The 17,418-nt window shown below is 42.0% G+C and overlaps 1 protein-coding gene and 1 long non-coding RNA gene across 3 annotated transcripts in view; one reads left to right on the top strand and one right to left on the bottom strand.

The window, feature by feature from the left end:
- LOC124051064 overlaps positions 1-17,418 on the bottom strand; it is a 62,648-nt gene that overhangs the window by 40,837 nt on the left and 4,393 nt on the right. The window contains exons 2-3 of one of the 2 annotated variants that reach the window (XR_006841734.1): positions 9,692-9,754; positions 913-3,729 (exon numbers count right to left, since the gene is read on the bottom strand). This is a non-coding gene — a long non-coding RNA (uncharacterized LOC124051064). Of the gene's footprint in view, positions 1-912; positions 3,730-9,691; positions 9,755-17,418 lie in introns of those variants that run through there. The other variant, XR_006841735.1, reaches the window with a different exon arrangement.
- Positions 7,147-16,985, top strand: dll4 (delta-like 4 (Drosophila)). The gene is made up of 11 exons (XM_046374100.1): positions 7,147-7,678; positions 7,845-8,105; positions 8,502-8,559; positions 9,217-9,480; positions 11,598-11,658; positions 12,663-12,793; positions 13,004-13,173; positions 13,263-13,482; positions 13,960-14,698; positions 15,069-15,177; positions 15,688-16,985. The coding sequence occupies exons 1-11, from the start codon at positions 7,625-7,627 to the stop codon at positions 15,691-15,693; spliced, it is 2,073 nt and encodes a 690-aa protein (XP_046230056.1). The 5' UTR covers positions 7,147-7,624; the 3' UTR covers positions 15,694-16,985.

Below are 17,418 nucleotides of genomic sequence, written 5' to 3'. Positions count from 1 at the left end.
CTTCTTTTATCTGACCAACGCTCCAAACCCAGAGATATTTAGTTTAATAAAAGCATCAAATCTTTACAACTGAGAAGCAGAAATTAATGATTTTTTTTTTACTTGCGTATGACTAAAATGAATGATTAGATCACCTTAGTTCTCTGTTGTTCGAATATTGATCAATCAAATCGTTTCAGGATGTGAAACACACACACAAAATAACAAATATGACCTGCCAACAGGCCACAGGGCAGACACACATCTCAAAACTACCATTTCTGGGTGTTCAGCATTTTCTTGTCAGTGAGATTTGTTAAGCCTATTTTAGGGTCACACACTCCAAAACTGGACCCTAATTAAAAACCTGCGTTTTATCAACCCCTCCCTCATTTTGTCACATCTGACACTATTGTATGACCGACATCCCAGTCTTTGTTTTGTTTTACATATTATGCAAAAAAGAAGTTCCCTCTTCTAGCTGTATCTGATTAATCCATTATTTGTTTAAGTCGCTCCAACCCACTCCCTTCGGTCTCCCCGAGGTGTTTTCCTCAGCTAACGGTGGGCCAGCTTGCTGCTGCTGCTGCTGGGAGACTATTGGGATTAATGCTGACACTAATCTCATTGTGGTTAAGGCTTTGGACAGACTGTGTACACCCACTTCACTCTCACTCCTAAACACCCGCATTTGTGGCATCAATCTGCTGGGACATTTATGCCCAAGGAGGGATTTGTGTTGTGGATTGTCTCACTCACTGCTCATCTTATGGGTGGTTTGATTTGATTTTGAAATGACTAAAAAAAATACACACATAAACACATGGATTTGCTTTAGGTTTGTTAAAAAAAAAAAATCACTGCTCAGTTATTTCTTTTATTTTTATTAAATGCACCAAAAGGGGAGTCATTCAGGCTGACTCTTTTATTAACCGTTTTTTTTTTGTTTTTTTTTTTCATTCATTCACTGAATGATCGCCAACACTACACTAATGTGTGTTCTTGATCCTGGACTAAATGCTCATAAATTCATTCTGAGCATTAATTATCAGAGAGTGGTGTTAGTCCCTCCACTTGTCTGAATGTGTAATGACGGTTCTCTGTTCATGGTGAAGGATATTCAATGCTTTTATCAACTTCAGGAGCTGCTGTCACTAATTTTAGCCTATATACCCTGTGTTTCCATGGATACAAGAGTTGAAGTGTGGAGAAAGCAGCAAATTCCTACAATCTATATACCCTGAGATCATGTCCGTAATCACAGCATGTGTCTGACTTCTGAATCATTTCCACCTGGGCCCTATAATGTCGTTAACTTACCCACATACTGCACCCAATATTCCAGGGGTCTTCCACTTTTACCAATTTCCAGAAAAGCCATATATGCATTATTTTAAATTGTTTGCAATTGAAACATTAAGTTATTTAAATCACTAAAAATTAGATATTGTTTTTACCATTCACTTTACAGTTGTGCTTTGCTTGATTTTCACTAAAAGCAGGCAGAGTCAATTCTGCAGAGCCCCTCTTCAATTTCAGTTACACTCAAACCCAATCCATTATTTATAGCCTGACAACTAACACAGCGTTAATTTTTAGCTAACCCTCATTGTGCTTGGCATTAAGCGAAAACACAACCTCACGTCCCTCCTCCAGACCACGATGTTCTGAGAAAAAGGTGAGTTTTGATGACGATGACGACACCTTCCCTGTAGTTTGCAGCTCGGCTAAACAACCCTGTTGGTTCATGTTGCCAGTGTACTCGTCAAAAGGCCAGGTCAGTACCGGTGCACTGCTGTTTGTAGTAAACACGAAACGTCAGAGAAAGGATAAGAAAGTTCCAAAACAGTGCATGGGGGAGAACATTACCAAAGCAGACAGATGAGATTTAAGGGGCAATATGCTCCTGTGAAGTCCAAATGTCAATTCAGAACCAATGAACTCGACAATTGTCCCTGGTTTTCGAAGTGACCAGTCATACTAACCTCTTCAATACTAATTCTTGCCTTTATTTACAATCTGTTTTAGTTTCTTAAATGAACTTTAATAAAGTTTAATTCTGTTGGGTCTCAATAACAGACAACTAGAAACATGTTTTCATCAGATCAAAGGACTTCAGGTTTTAGAACACTTTACAATATTTAACTTTCACATTCATTTGGCTGGCATCAAAGAGTCCAACAAATCTTAACTACTCAACCTCTGCAGGTCATTTCCTTCACCTGCAACTGGAGCAAATGAGAAATCCAGAGAGACTCCAATCCAATCCAATGACTGACTTTCTTTTATGTAGGTCACCAGTGACTTCCTTAAGGGAGCTCTTTCAGGTGTGACTAAGAGGGACCCAATGCACAGCCGGGAACTGAACCTGTGCCTCTGACGAGTAGGTCATAAATCTACCTTCCTCCTCTGGTCTTACTGCCGACGTCACTGTCAATCTGCTACAACATATTGGCTTCCCTTCACTTAAATCAAGATTTATATTAGTTTTACGATAAAGCCCAGATGGACTTCAAATATGAGCTGCACTGCGGAGAGTGAAAATCACTGAGGCCTCCTGATCAATATAACAGGTGTCCCAACAGCTTAGCAGGATCAGATAAATACGTCTGTATCTGCTGTCATGTTCCCACAATGTAAAGAGTAAGTCTGCTTCACCTGTGCTTCTGTTGCTTTTCCATAACATACGTCCAAGTCATGTCTTCAAGTAGGATGTGTGAAAACTGTTGCGACTTTAAATGAATCCATGTGTTATCCGTTAACAGTAGAATCTGCTGCTTCCTTCTTCTCATTGTCTGCAGTCTAAAAGCCCAAAACTGAACATGTCACAGCTTTATGTCCACATGAACAAAGAGTTACATTTTGTCAAGAGTGTTCCGAAAGATGAATAATGCACACAAGCAAATTCTTGGGAGATTTCATTTAGCCATCAGAAAATAGTTTGCTCTCTTTGTGCAGTATTTAGCTTCACTTCTACAGAGCAACAACCACGACTCCAAAGATGGACAAACTGAGTCATCGCTGTTAGCGACTTTCTTGTTGAATGCTGTCATTTTTTCAGATTTCTTTTGCAGAAGGTTCTAAACTGTCATTTAATTGTTCAGAATCCATTTTGTAATTTGAATGATGAGTCCTTGATCGTTCCTGTTCCCACAAGACTTTCTTGTTATTTACTAAACCATTTCTGGGCCTTACATTACTGAATATTTATCACTTCTGACAGGAACTGTTCCCACTAGTTTTATTGGACTGCCGTGGTGGAACGTCTCCATAAGTTAGTTTCAGTTTTTTTCATATCATAATTAACTTGGCTTCACAGTGAAACAGCATTTCACCATGTGAGATTTTTGTCTAAAACGTTTGTGTTGTTCATTTCCAGTTGCTTTGCCAATGTGTTCTCATGCACAGTAGCTTTCACCCTTCTTCACTCATAAAAAGCTAAAAATGATGATGGTGCTGATAAAATGAGGGGCTGACATCATGGCAGCGTTCCTGCTTCATATTTAATACAGCAGCATTCTCCACATTCCATCGACAACAATAGATATTCTCTTGTCCTCTCTCCAACCAATCAACCTGTTTATGCTTCCTTGTCAGACGATCACGGTTTATTCGTGAGAACTGGCCAGAATGGTGAGAACAGGAACTGTGGCTTTCTCTGCAGCGTCCCTCAAATCCACAAACAATTGGGAAAGCATCCGTCAAGCAGATGGAAGAATCTGAAGTGGATCAAACCCACAGGTTTTCTCTCTGAAGAGTAGGAGGCAAGAGAGGAAACACAGGAGACATGAGACGAGATGCTTTCTTCATCCTCCATGACAGCCACATACAAGCTTGTGCACACACATCAAAGTCTGAACTGAAGTCTGGTCAGTCAGACCCTGCTGTGTTGCTGGAAAGAAAAGAGCTTTGATGCGACATCTTAATATATGCAGGGTCCCAGCTTGTGGTTTAGCGAATGGGTCCAAATAGTATGAATAGTATGAGCCGCACCGGAGCAGCTGGTTTGTTGTAGGCTCCAGTTACTGCCTGGCATTGCATAAGAGTGTAATAATACAATGCTTTTTCAGCGAGGCATGTTATAAATAAAACTACAGAAAGCATCTGTTGACAGCGGCTCAGCTCTCCCTCGGCTCCTCCATTGGAAATATTGGTGACAGCAGACACCAAGAGACGTGTTTCTGAGTTTTAAAGTTTGCTTGCTTTTGATTTTTCCAAGCTATTATTCAAATAAAGGATCCTGGACTAATTTAACATAAACCATGTGAGATGTGTGTCTAGTGCAAGCAGTATAATAAAAGTAGAGACCATCTGACAGCATTATGATAAAGTATGGTTTGTTTTAGCTGTGTGTAAGAGACCATACAGCTCACATGTCACTCACTATACCGCACAGCGAGGAGAGTTTTGTTTAATCAGCTGTGCTCACCTGTTAAACCTGCTATAAACTGCAATTGTCACCCTTTTTTATGGCAGACCCGCACTAGCTGAACTGGAGACATATGGCTATAAAAGCAGATAAGGTAGGTAATATTCACCATTAGAAGCAGAAACCATTACTGGCAGGACAGACGGTGCAATAATGAGGAAATCACAACTCAATTCACCCACCCAGGACAAAAAATAAACACATAAAGTGCAGATGAATAATGTTGCTGTTTGGCTCACACAATTTCCAGTTATAGAGAAAAAACTCTAAGCAACACCTAAAAGATTCTGATTTCAATGGGAGATATCATTTGATGAAATCACAAAGAATCATCAACACTGTAAAGTCAACAAGTAACAGAATTAGCAGCCAAGGGCATATAGACACAGACAGGAGCCGCAAGGCCTCGCCAAGCCAACGCCATTGTTTCACTGTGGACCCATTAGGGACACAACAGGTGTGTCAATATGACAAGCATTCAACCAATCCACTATGTCTCCCTCACATAAACACTGAATAAATATAGATGCTTTTCCATTTTCATTCTCGGCAGTGGGCAGCTACAATACAGAAACGACAGGTGAAGCACAAGCACTCTGCGATCATGTAGCTTTCAAGGGAAAATCACCCACAGAAATTCTTTTTACATCAACTTTCTATTCTTTCTATTTCTATATTAAGCTTTAATTCATAGATAAGGACATGCTATGAGAAGGAAAAGCTGCATAGTTTTCATGTCTATTGAAACGTTTTTTTATTGGAATAAACCTATGGACAAATTCTACAGTCACAGTTATTAAAATTCAAACCGCAGTTAGTCAGAGACACAGTGTCAGCTGAGAGATACGGTGTTCACCTATGAATGGAATTCCATATCTTTTGTGTGAAACTTTTTAACGTTATTAACATTTAAAAAACAAATGCACAATTGCATAGTTCATGACAGTAATAAAAGCGGTACTGTATTTACTGTAAGTCAGTGTTTCGGTACTTAAAATGTCTTCAGTGACTTTATTATCATCTCACAGAAGCCTACTGTGTCCTCTCAACGTGGCTTAATTGTGGACAAATCGTGTTGCAGCCTGATATGTTCAGTTTCTTACAACATGGGAAATAACACGCACTTGTAAATGTTATTACGGGATTACTGTAGTTCTTCTCCACAAACGCACAACTGATGCCAAACAGGATTTAGATGAACAGGTTGGAGAAAATTGGCTTGTCCCCTCCGTGAACAGACGATACAAAACGGTGCGTCGGGCTGCCAGTCTCCCACCAGATGGTAAATGAGAGAGACACGGGCGATCGAGTAACAAATACAACCAATCAGATTATTAAAAACAACCCAGGGAAAAACACTGAGGAAAAGCGATTATTCGTCAAATATTCATACAGTTCAAACCACAGCATCATTTAATTTGTCTATATGGCATTTTTCTAATTTCTCCTTTAATTCATTTGATAGTATTACATTTTATTCATTTATGAGTGCAATAATATTAACAAAGCTAACACAGTATATATAGAGGACCTCATTTAATTAATCAAGTTGCGTATTTTAGTGTCGTTAATAACATCTTTCAGTATTTAAGTAAGTGTAAAGTTATTTCTCGTCGTGGCAAAGTGACTGAGGCACGGAGAAATCGTCCGTTTATTGGTCGTGCGCATCACCACTGTCGATTTCAGGCAATCAAATTAAACCTTTTATCTCCATCCTGGGAGGCTCGCTGCGCGCGGGCCCTGTGTCAGTCCTATTAGCTACAGGGAAGAATAAACCGATTTTACAGATGCAGGTGATGGTGAGTGTGTGTGGGAGAGGAGGGGAGAGAGGGAGAGAGGGAGAGAGAGAGAGAGAGAGCTCATTTGCATACAGCTGAATAGTTATGTCTCCCGGCCCGCATATTACACCCGCATGAGGGCGAGAGAGGGACACGCGCCGCAACAATAGGAGGCACGCTGCCACTAAACCGTAAAACGCATGGGTGGGCATGAAGGGGCACACGCCACCAACAAGATGAAACACACAAGCAAAATAACAAGCTATGGGGGACAAACAGAGTTTACGCACAATTTACAGGCCTGTGTATCCGTGCGTAAAAGGAAACTGAATATGTATATTTAGAGTTGAGAAGAATTTTACAGTGAAATCAAAACACATAATTTGCAGCTTAATATAGGTATATTAGGACATTTGCTCTGCACATTGTAACCGCTTGTAAGGCTTTGGATATGTTGTGTCTCAGAGCGAAACCTTAAAGAAAGTGAAATTCGACGACAGCAGCCATTAAAACAAACGCCGGGAGATCTTTTTTTTCCATTTAATCGCATTTCTAGTTTCAGTGTTTATGATAGAGCCCGAGGGACAGACACATATGACCCAACAAGATTGAAGGCTCTGAGAGGAAATAGTGCGCACGACTCCAACGCTGTAGTAAGGGCTAATTAGGCGTGCAATTGACTGGAACCGAGGGCAAACGGGTGCAGGCAGTAAGACAGTAATTGAATTCTTGCTTTCTATTCCAGAAGTTTCTTCTCTCCTTCATTGTCCTTTCCCACTGTCCGCAATGTGCAAATGTGCGTCCGGCGTATTGTGCACTAAAAATAAGTCAACAGATGTTAGGGCTTGTTAATAATCGCCCAGTATCCATGGTGGGCAGTCAGCACAGTGCCAGTGGGTATTAAATCTGGATAATTGTTGTTAGGTTGGAAAGGAAGGGGGTTGAATATGTAGGGTGGGCGGTGTCAGTGGAGTGACTGACAGTTTATGTAATGAGCAGCGCGGTGCAAGTCTATATATCCGGGAGGAGACACACTACGGTTCATTCACGAGTAATAAGACGAGTGATGAACATCCGTGGCGCACTGACGCACCAAGTTCAGCACCAAAACAAGCTCTGAGCCGCGCACACGTCGCGGAGTGACCATTGTGGAGTACAGTACCATGCAAGGAGGGGACGCCTGCTGACAGAAAGAAGCAGTGGATATTGGTCTTCCCTCACCTTTGGATAACTTGGAAACTGGAAACGCTTTCTCTGGACGCTTCTGACGCACGCCAACAAGGAGCTACAGGAGAACTCCCCGGGAGTGAAGAAGGATTTATACGTGTTTTAGAGATTTTTTTTTTCCTTTTGTTTACCTTGGTTTAAATACTTTGGAATAAGAAGGTTTTGCTGCTTTGTTGGCTGGTGACGCGGCTGCCCTGGAGAAGCGAGAAGGATGGCAGCCTGGTTCACCTTTACCATCGCATTCAGCACCACGTTGATATCACAGGTATGAAGGAGGATAATACATCTCCCCCGGTGGTCCCGAGACCTCGGCAAAAACAGATGGAGAGCCACTTGTTTCATGCTTTTTTTTTAAAAAAAAAAAAAAAAAACAATAAGCTAATATGTAACCTCACCGACGTTTACCTAAATCGCATTTCTTTCTCTTTTAGGCATTTGGATCCGGTGTTTTTGAGCTCGATCTTCACGAATTTAAAAATCACAAAGGTTTGCTGGCAAACGGAAACGCATGCAAACCCAGCTGCAGGACTTATTTCAGAATTTGTTTGAAGAACTATCAGGCTGTGGTCTCGCCAGGTGACTGCATCTTTGGAAGTACAATGACAGGAGTGTTGGGGACAAACTCTTTCAGCGCCACGGACAGTGGAACTTTACCTAGACCGATTCAGATACCCTTCAACTTCGGATGGCCGGTAAGAGCGTGGAGCAGCGCATCCACTTTATTTGTTTTCTTACAGCGACCGCTATTATGTTGTTTCAGGCAACTGCTATGCATTTCGGGAGCGCACCGGTTATTGGTCAGCTCATCTAATCCATATCATTAGGTAACATTCTGTCCACAAACAGATTGGACTGCTACGACGTCGTTCATTTCAAAATCGAGAAGGCCGTGCAATTAAATGTGACATGTTTCTTTATTAAGTGTGATTGAAAATAGTTCTTTTCATCAATCAGCAGTCTATCATACAATACAAAAGAAAAAGAACGTAAGCTAACCTGATTAAATCATGAGCTCTGCAAAAAAAATAAATAAATAAATAAAAAATAGTACAATGGATATTAATCAACTGTTTTTGTTTTCTCCTTAGGGGTCATTTTCATTAATAATTGAAGCATGGCATTCACCTTATGGAAATATACCTGTAGGTAAGTGCAACAATTTTTGTACCACAGGAGGGAGCTCTGTCTGTACATTTAACACGTGAAGCTCTCCATCTAGTTTACCATTTTGCACAAATACATGCAGGAAAAAAAATTGGGGTTATTATAAATACAGCTCGGTCACTTAACATGTTCCTCTCCACTTCTTGTTAATTGTTCATGATTTCACACATTTTCATGCCTATTCACTCCTTTGTTATGAACTTCAGAACACCTTTTTCATTCTTATACCCAATACAATTGAACTTCCTCTGGTTTATTTTTGGCGTGGGAAAGAGCTGTGGGCTTTGGTGAGAATACACAGTGCCTGCCAAAAACCCCTGACTACATCTTCCTGTATTTTACACCTTACTCTGTTCCGCCCTTTGGAAGAGGGGACTGGGCCTGGGAATGTTTTTGCTGACGGAAAGAAAGAGGAAATTTCAACCTGAGTTTATCTTTCATCTAAGCTGTATGGGATTTGATAAGGGATGCAGCTTGGTACCGGGCAGATTATTAAAGCGAAAGTGAATGACTTTTGAACCCTCAAGTCATTTATGATGTGGTTCTTGACATAAAACCATAATCATCCCAGGACATAAATAAGCTTAGATATCCTGCATTAATTCTGACTTCCTCTGTCTCTTTTTTTTCCTCTTTCAGATGCCAACAACCCAGACTTACTGATTAGCTTTTTTGCCATTCAAAGGCAGCTGGGTGTAGGAACTGACTGGTCTCAGGATATGCAGACTGGAAAACAGACAGAGCTCAGATATTCTTACCGGTTCATCTGCAACGAAAGCTACTATGGAGAAAGTTGTTCCAAGAAATGCACACCCAGGGACGACCGATTTGGCCACTACACCTGCAACCACGATGGGCAGTTATCCTGTCTGCCTGGCTGGAAGGGGAAATACTGCGAAGAACGTAAGCAATCAGTCTAGCAGTCTAGTCTTGCTCCCTTTCAGTTCACAGTAGAGTTGTGTTGTTCAGTATTGTATCTGGGCTTGCATCTGTGTATTATTTAATACGCAAGGCTCATCCAGATGTTTGCAAATGACATATAGATAGTAGAACCTGTTTTGGCTGTGGAGCTTGGTATGATAAGAACTCTGTAGGATGAGTGAACAGCCCTTACCTTCAAAGAGTTGCTCCATCTCACGGTGTAAGACCTCTTCCCTTCATCATTAAGATTTGAGTCCTATAAAGAAAATAAATTTATAAGCATGCAGAAGATATTTGTAAGTTGTAAGATTAAACATAGGTCATCATTTTAAGGCCACAAAATGTTGAGTATCATAACAAAACATGTTGTAATGATATCTGGCATGTCGGATAGGCAATTTTGGTGTGGAATGCATTTCCCAGAGCTATTTGCCTCATATAATTTGTGATCATATAATTCTGATGTGTAATTTGTTGTGGTTTTGAGAACACTCAATCAATATGAGTTGAGGAACAGGCAGCTAAGCTTGACAACAGACACATTATACTGTAAACCTGCTTGGCCAAATCAACAACCAACACTCCCATGTTTTGGACAGCTCTGAATGGGCCTATGAGGAGGCCCATTGCCATTTGGCTCCACAATACCAAGGGCCCTTTTCACCAAAACAAATTAATCAAAGAGTAGATTGGAAGGAGACATTGTACGAGTAATAGTTACCATGTGCTGGATATGTGACCACATGGGTGACGATGGATCTGTCATCCATGTCACTTGGTGGTGAAAGAGAAATTGGCATGTGCTATTTTGACTGTGGCGCCAAATTCTAACCAGATGGGCTCACGTGTTGCAATTACAGACACATCAATCGTCGGTGACTACAGAAAATATACATGAGAAAGATAGATTAGGCATCTTTCAGACACTATAATTTCCCCTCTCTCTCACACACACACACACGCATACATCATTTTAAACAAGCCCGGACATTTGTGTCTACACTATTCAGGAGGCTGGAGAAACTCAGTTTTCAAGCACCATAAAGCAGAAACACACCTTGTACATTTCACCCACACAGACATCAAGCAGGAGTCCTAAAATCATCCTAATTAAACAAATGGCGAATGAACACACCTGTAGGGGCTGAATGTTGGCTTGTCAGTATTCAAATTATCTTACACAGGTGTGCCTTTACCTGGCACTATGTTAGGCTACATTTTATGTCTGAAGGAAGTCACATCCAATTAAAACTTTGAATTTGTGTTAGTTTTTTTTTTTTTAAAAAAAAAAAGGAAAACGTGACCTTTCGGGTTTCTTCATAAAGTACTGTACCGCGCGTGCCCGGTAACTTAATCCGCAGGCTGGGCGGGGTACGCGGGCGGGCATTGATAGGAGGAGCCCGTCCGACTGCACGCGCCAAGGTTAATCGCGGCATTATTATCCGCCACGCGCCATCGATGTTTAGTCCCTTCCATTGTTGTGCGCGCGGTAGTAGCAGCTGCAAATATGGTTCTGGCAGACCACAAACAACAATAGTGACAGCTGTCTGCTATTGAGAGCAAGCATCTGTTCTGGACTAAACCGGCCGCTTACCGTCAGTCGCCTGATATGTTGCCCTGCGAATCAGTGACATGCAAGACCGGTACACTTAAAACAGGACAAACAAACCCGCAACCGATTCCCCCGTGGCAGCTGGGGGAGTGGCGGGCAGGTTTAGATCAAATGGAAGCTTCAAAGTTGAGAGTGACTGAGGCCTCATGTACTTGAACATATAGGGTCTGTGCTGGCTGTTCCAGGAAAGTGAGAGCTTTGTGTGTCATTGTGGAGTGTGACGGGCTCCTGTAGTATTATTTTACAGACTTTTAATGGCTTTAGTTTTGTTTTTTTGTTTTTGTATTAATGACGAACACCAGTATGATTGTCTGAAATTTTTACTTCACACTTTTAAAGTCGGGGTACTTAATATTCAATATTTTGTGTATATATATCTATATATATATATATTATGTCTCCAGTTCTGGTTGCTAAAACAACCAGACAGCATCACCATAGCAAAAAGAGCAGCAGACTAACTATGTGTTTTTCCTTTTTGCTTTAGCTATCTGTCTGGAGGGCTGCAGCGAGAGGAATGGAAACTGCTCCAAACCTGGCGAGTGTGTGTAAGTATTAATAATGATGAAGTGTTGAAATAGGTGTTGGCTGTTGTGTAGGAAGGAGCACATATGGGAACAGTGCGAGTTAGATCCACGTGGAGAGCTTTGGTTGTGTTTTTCTTAAATCCACATTTATTTTCAAATTCATTGTGTCATATTACCATCCAAAAACTCTCAGACAAATCACAGCAAGATATTTCATCCTTTAAAAATTCACACAGGCTATTCTTTCCTCAGAAACATTTAACTCAGAGGTTGAACTGAATCAACAAATACTTGAGTCTATTCCCTCTCATGTCTCCGCATCACTCGCTGACTTCTCTGCTTCCCATGTTCCTTACTTGTCACTACCGCGTCTCACTCACCCACTCACCAGCAAGGATAACTCTCTCTCTCTCTCTCTCTCTCTCTCTCTCACTCACTCACACACACACACTGGGAGAAATTCCTCCCGAATCCTGTTTTGCCCTCTTTGTAGACACAAATCCATCATTCCCACCGCTGAAAGGACCCAAATTGAGGTTAAACCCATTAGATACCCAACACCGTAAAGCTGCACCCAGGCCTCTGCTCACTCAGCAAAAAATGTTGGAACCTTAAAAGTACATCTTAAGCCCCACAATCTCAAGGTTCAACAAGGTTGCTGCACATTGTGCTAAGAAATAGATATTCATGAGAAACAAGAACAAACCGACTTTGACTGTTGGCTGGCTACCAGGAATCTTTACAGTAATATTTCACCATTGTATTATTATGTTATAAATACTTCTTCTCGATAAACTCTACTAATAATGATGTATAAAGATACAGTTGAACATGATTTCCATTGCCTTATTTTAAATGTCTTTTTTCATTTTGTCCTGATGGATTTAGATGAGCATTTAATGATGACCCTGCATGTTCAATAGAATTCAAATCAAATAAAACTAAAGTACCAGATTCATAGAAGTTAAAACACACAGTAAGAGGAATGAGTGATTAATCAGAGAACCTGCTTCGTCATTTTGCAGATGCAGAGACGGCTGGCAAGGCACATTCTGCGACGAGTGTAAGAAGTACCCGGCCTGTAAGCACGGTACCTGCCAGCTGCCGTGGCAGTGTAGGTGTCAGGAGGGCTGGGGAGGCCTATTATGTGACCAAGGTACACCTCACAACTTGGATCACTACTGCTGTTCCTTTTTAAAAGATGTTCTCGTATTACTTGCGCACTGTTTTCATTTGAATTAACTTGAAAGCATTAGCAAATTAGGTTTCCTCTGAAGTGTTCCATTCTTATCTTTGTGCACATCCAGGGTAGATAGCTTTTTCCCCCCGCAGGCTCCCTGTAAACAAACACTCTTCTCTCCCCCAGATCTGAACTTCTGCACCCATCACCATCCCTGTGTGAATGGCGCCACCTGTATGAACACAGGACAGGGCAGCTACACATGTACTTGTCTGCCTGGTTTTACGGGGGTCAACTGTGAGCTGGAGATGCAGGAGTGTGACAGCAATCCGTGCAGGAATGGAGGCATATGCACTGTAAGCACTGTAAGCTGTAATTATTTGCGCTGAATCTAAAGATTCTGACTGTCCAACTGACTTTTCCTTTCTTTTTTCAATTTCCACAGAATCTGGAAAGTGGCTACATGTGCACATGCCCCCAAGGTTTCGAGGGGTCCCACTGCGAGCACAGCCTGCTGACATGCGCCGACTCCCCCTGTTTCCATAGTGGCAAATGTCGGGAGAAGGACAATGGCCGCAGCTACATGTGTGAGTGTCCCCACGGCTACACCGGACTCAACTGTGAAAAGAGAGTGGACAAGTGCACGTCGCTTCCCTGCGCTAATGGTACGGTCTTCCTCTTCTCTTTGCCCCCCCCTTTCTGAACTTCCCCTCGCTCTTTCTCCCCCCCTTCAAATTCTTGCAACTGGAAGCAGTGAGGAACAACAGGAATTGGTGGGAACTTGGTGTCTATTGTCCTCCATATAAACACTCGGCAGCTCAGAGCAGCAGCTTGTAAATGTCTCCACAGCTCGCTGCGGTTGTTGACGAAAGGGGACAAATATCCAGCGCAGCTCGGTTTCTGTCTTCTTGTAAACATGGAGGGCTCAGGGATTGGTCTGTGTTAGGAGAACAATACACAGTGCTGTGGTCATACTGTGTATTTGATGGAGATGTTTGAACTGAGGGGGCCTCGTAGGAGAGATTGCGGTGATCAAGTTCTTTCTGATTTTGAAATGCCTTGATGTCGCAATGTCCGTCGTTTTGGATGCTAATGTTAGCTGTATTTGTTGATACCAACCATCCTCCTCTCCTGTTCTGTAGGTGGTCTGTGTCTGATCCATAGTGGCATGCGTGTATGTAGCTGCCGTGCAGGATTTATCGGCCAGCGTTGCGAAATCAACATCAATGAGTGTGCCGGTAACCCCTGCCTCAACGGTGGCACCTGCCAAGACAGAATCAACGACTACACCTGCGTCTGTCCTGCTGGCTACGGTGGACGCAACTGCGACAGAATCCTGGATGAGTGCTCCCTTCACACCTGCCTCAATGGGGGTCATTGCACCAGGGGAGGTGGGCCGGGGAGGCCCTCAGCAACCTGCATCTGCACATCAGGTTTCACCGGGCCTCACTGCGAGACTTTCGCCACCGCCACCTCTACCGTGACTCCTGGAGAGATTCAAGATGGCTTCCAGTGGGCGGCAGTTTCACTGGCCGTGGGGTTGGTGGCACTGCTGGTGCTGTTGTGCATGGTGGGCTTGGCTTTGAGGCACATCCATAGGCAGGCCCAAAGAGAGAGGGCAGACACAGAGACTATGAACAACTTGTCCAATGTTCAGAGAGACAACCTGATCCCAGCGTCCCAGCTGAAAAACACCAACCAGAAAATCAGCCTGGAGGTGGACTGCGATTCAGAGAAATCGAACTTTATCCACAAAAACTATCACTTGGACTCTTACAACTCTAAATCGAAGGAGTTCAAGGATGAAAAGTCACAAGAGGATAAAAGTCTTATTTATGACAAATGTTTAGAAGACAAAATGCCCTTGAGTCGAATGTACAGGTAAGAGAAAACATACTCCTGCTTGTACTAAAATGAACATGTTATTATGTATTATCAAGCACCAGGAAATTTCCATAGGTCTCCTCTATTTGTAGCGCTCTTATAGAGTGGAAATTGCCGTCATTTTGGTGCTTTGACCCACAAACTGCCTCCAGTCAGTTGTTTAAACCGAACAATGAGCCCAGTTTGTTGGAAACCATACATTCTTCATTTTCATTTACACAGTTTATATACATATTTGACAATTGCTCCGCCACACACTGCCTCTATATTTTTCCCCTTCGCCACACTGTACATGTGTGCATCTAATGCACAGCTCTGCCATGTGCTTCGAGTTTGTGCTAACACAAAGTGTGATTTGTGTTTGCAGTGAAAAGCCAGAGTGTAGGATATCAACGATATGTTCCTCAAGAGACTCCATGTACCAGTCGGTATTTGTTATAGCAGAGGAGAGGAGGGAATGCGTCATAGCAACTGAGGTAAGCCAAAAAAACAAAAAACAGAAACACATCTTCATCAGCAAATCCTCCACTTGAAATGCATCATGTTGTCCCAAGTGCACTATCCCTCCCTGGTGCATCAACATTCATGACAGAGGGTGATGCGGTTTGTAGGAAGTCTGTATTCTGGTATGTGGACCTAACATGAGGAAAGCCCAGTCAGTGACATTATTTGTTTCTGTAAATTACATTGGCTATTCTTCATCTTGGTCACATGATGACCTAAAGTCTGAACTTATATTTATTCTTCACACATGTTTGGCTCAGCAGTGTCTCAAAGGTGTAATGTTTTACTGCTGTGGCATTTAGTGGAATTTTTAAGATGTTCATTTCCAAGGAAAATATAATGTTGATGCTGGAGCACATGACCTATAATAGTTCAAAACGTGCTCTGAAAACACTTAGGAGAGATTTTAGCTTTGGGACTATTATGTTATTTCATTTTGTTGTATTTCTTCTACAAATTCTACCTCTTCTTTTTTCCCACAGGTATAAACTGTGAGGGGCCTGAAAGCGAGTGAATGAGAAAAAAAAGACACAATCAAGGCAGAATATCATATTCTGGATTGTTTACAAATGCTGAGAAGAGACTGGAGATTGTGTAAGATGTCCACTGCTGCTCTGGAACACTTGAGAACTGGAGAAGGCAGAAACTTCTGCTCGGGGAAAAAAAAGGACAGATCTGAGAAACTTTATTTTGATCGACTGCTTGTATGCGAAACATGTACAGTGAAGGACCTCTCTCAGTTGTGACAAACGTTGAATGGACTGGCGAACAGAATGACTACACAAGGTGTGAAGACTAACAGAGCATCGGTGAAATATTAATTTATGATCTCGGCCACCCTGGACAGTAAAAGGAGGTGGAAGTGGATCGTTGCCCCTCGTATCTGACCCCGGCCTTGTGAGATAATCATGATGACTTCGACGGCCAACCAATCAGTAAAATAAGGTGCCTAAGATTTGACCCCTTCAAACCCCCCTATTTCTTCCCCCTACATACACACACACGTGCACACACACACACACACTCTCTCTCTCTCACTCACTCACTCCTGCCATCTTTGCCTGCTATGCAAAACTCAGGGTTGAGATGAATGAACTCACCCGCTATCACAATCCAACCTCACAAACACTGAGAGTTATGAATGTGTGAAACTAATCTTCAACTGTCAATCACGTGAAAATGACTGGTTGGACTTTTCCAAGCAACGGTGAAGATTGTATGCAGCCCAAATTCACTAGAAGCCTTAAAAGAGGGGGTTTGAATGCTAAATTTGTGCCCTTGTCTTGGATCATTTGCACTACAAAAACAAATCGGGGAAATCATATTTTAGTCAACAGAGACTTGAAGAGAAAACCACAGGAGCGCATTAGTCATTGCCGTGCCAGCAAGATCCAAGAGAAAGGAAAAGTTTGCATAGAAAAGTTTTTTATGCAACCCGACTGAGAAAAACAAAGAGACTCAAAACAAGGAGAAAAGACATGTCACACCACTGCCTGCCTATAATAAATTTCAAAAATACAGAACCAATAATGTAATTTTTTTAAATGATTATTTCCAGAGTTTAATTTAAATATGACACACTGCTCTTTATATGTTTTATAATATTATTTTGTATATAATGCATATTTATAAGGACCAAACTTCTGAAGAATAAAACTTCCTGGAAAACTGTTTTTAATTTGATGTCAGTAAATGGAAAAAGAAATTATTTTTGAGGTTGTTTTTAAATAATGAAACTGAGTACAAATGATGATCAAATGTGTCTTGCATTTATTTTTGATCTGGGCTCAATTTAAAAAAAAAAAGTTATCCTGTGCTCAATTTATATGCTCAGCTAGACCTCTTAAAAGTGTAAGCGGGTTTATGAATATGAAATCCAGCTGCTCCCCTGCAGCCACATATCACATTTAATGTTTTGGACATTAGATAGTGATGTAAAGCCCCCTGACTGTGGCATCACCACCTTGAGTAATTCCTGGAAACGCCTTTGGCTCCCACCCCGCTCACCCACCCCTCGTTTTCTCTCCGGCACTAAATTGGCTTGAAATTCAAATCCGTTTCCACAGATACCACCCCCTCAAGCTGGAAATGGCGAAACAAAGCCAGGCGCAGGGCAAAGGGGAGGAACACCCCCTCCCCCCATAATGCTCTCACGCACACACAGTCAACCAAACAGATGCCGTGGGGGGAGCATGGAGTGAGTCTGTAGTGCC

Source organism: Scatophagus argus, chromosome 19, assembly GCF_020382885.2.
Source record: "Scatophagus argus isolate fScaArg1 chromosome 19, fScaArg1.pri, whole genome shotgun sequence".
In the NCBI taxonomy this organism is placed as follows: Eukaryota; Metazoa; Chordata; class Actinopteri; family Scatophagidae; genus Scatophagus; species Scatophagus argus.
The sequence above is the reverse complement of the archived record's forward strand: the minus strand, read 5'-3'. Positions and strand labels throughout refer to the sequence as shown.

Excerpts from the sequence above, each read along its gene's own strand:
- dll4 (XM_046374100.1), top strand. The coding sequence starts at position 7,625 with ATGGCAGCCTGGTTCACCTTTACCATCGCATTCAGCACCACGTTGATA. Across the intron at positions 12,794-13,003 it reads AGGCCTATTATGTGACCAAG|ATCTGAACTTCTGCACCCAT; the intron begins GTACACCTCACA and ends TCTCTCCCCCAG. Across the intron at positions 13,174-13,262 it reads GGAATGGAGGCATATGCACT|AATCTGGAAAGTGGCTACAT; the intron begins GTAAGCACTGTA and ends CAATTTCCACAG.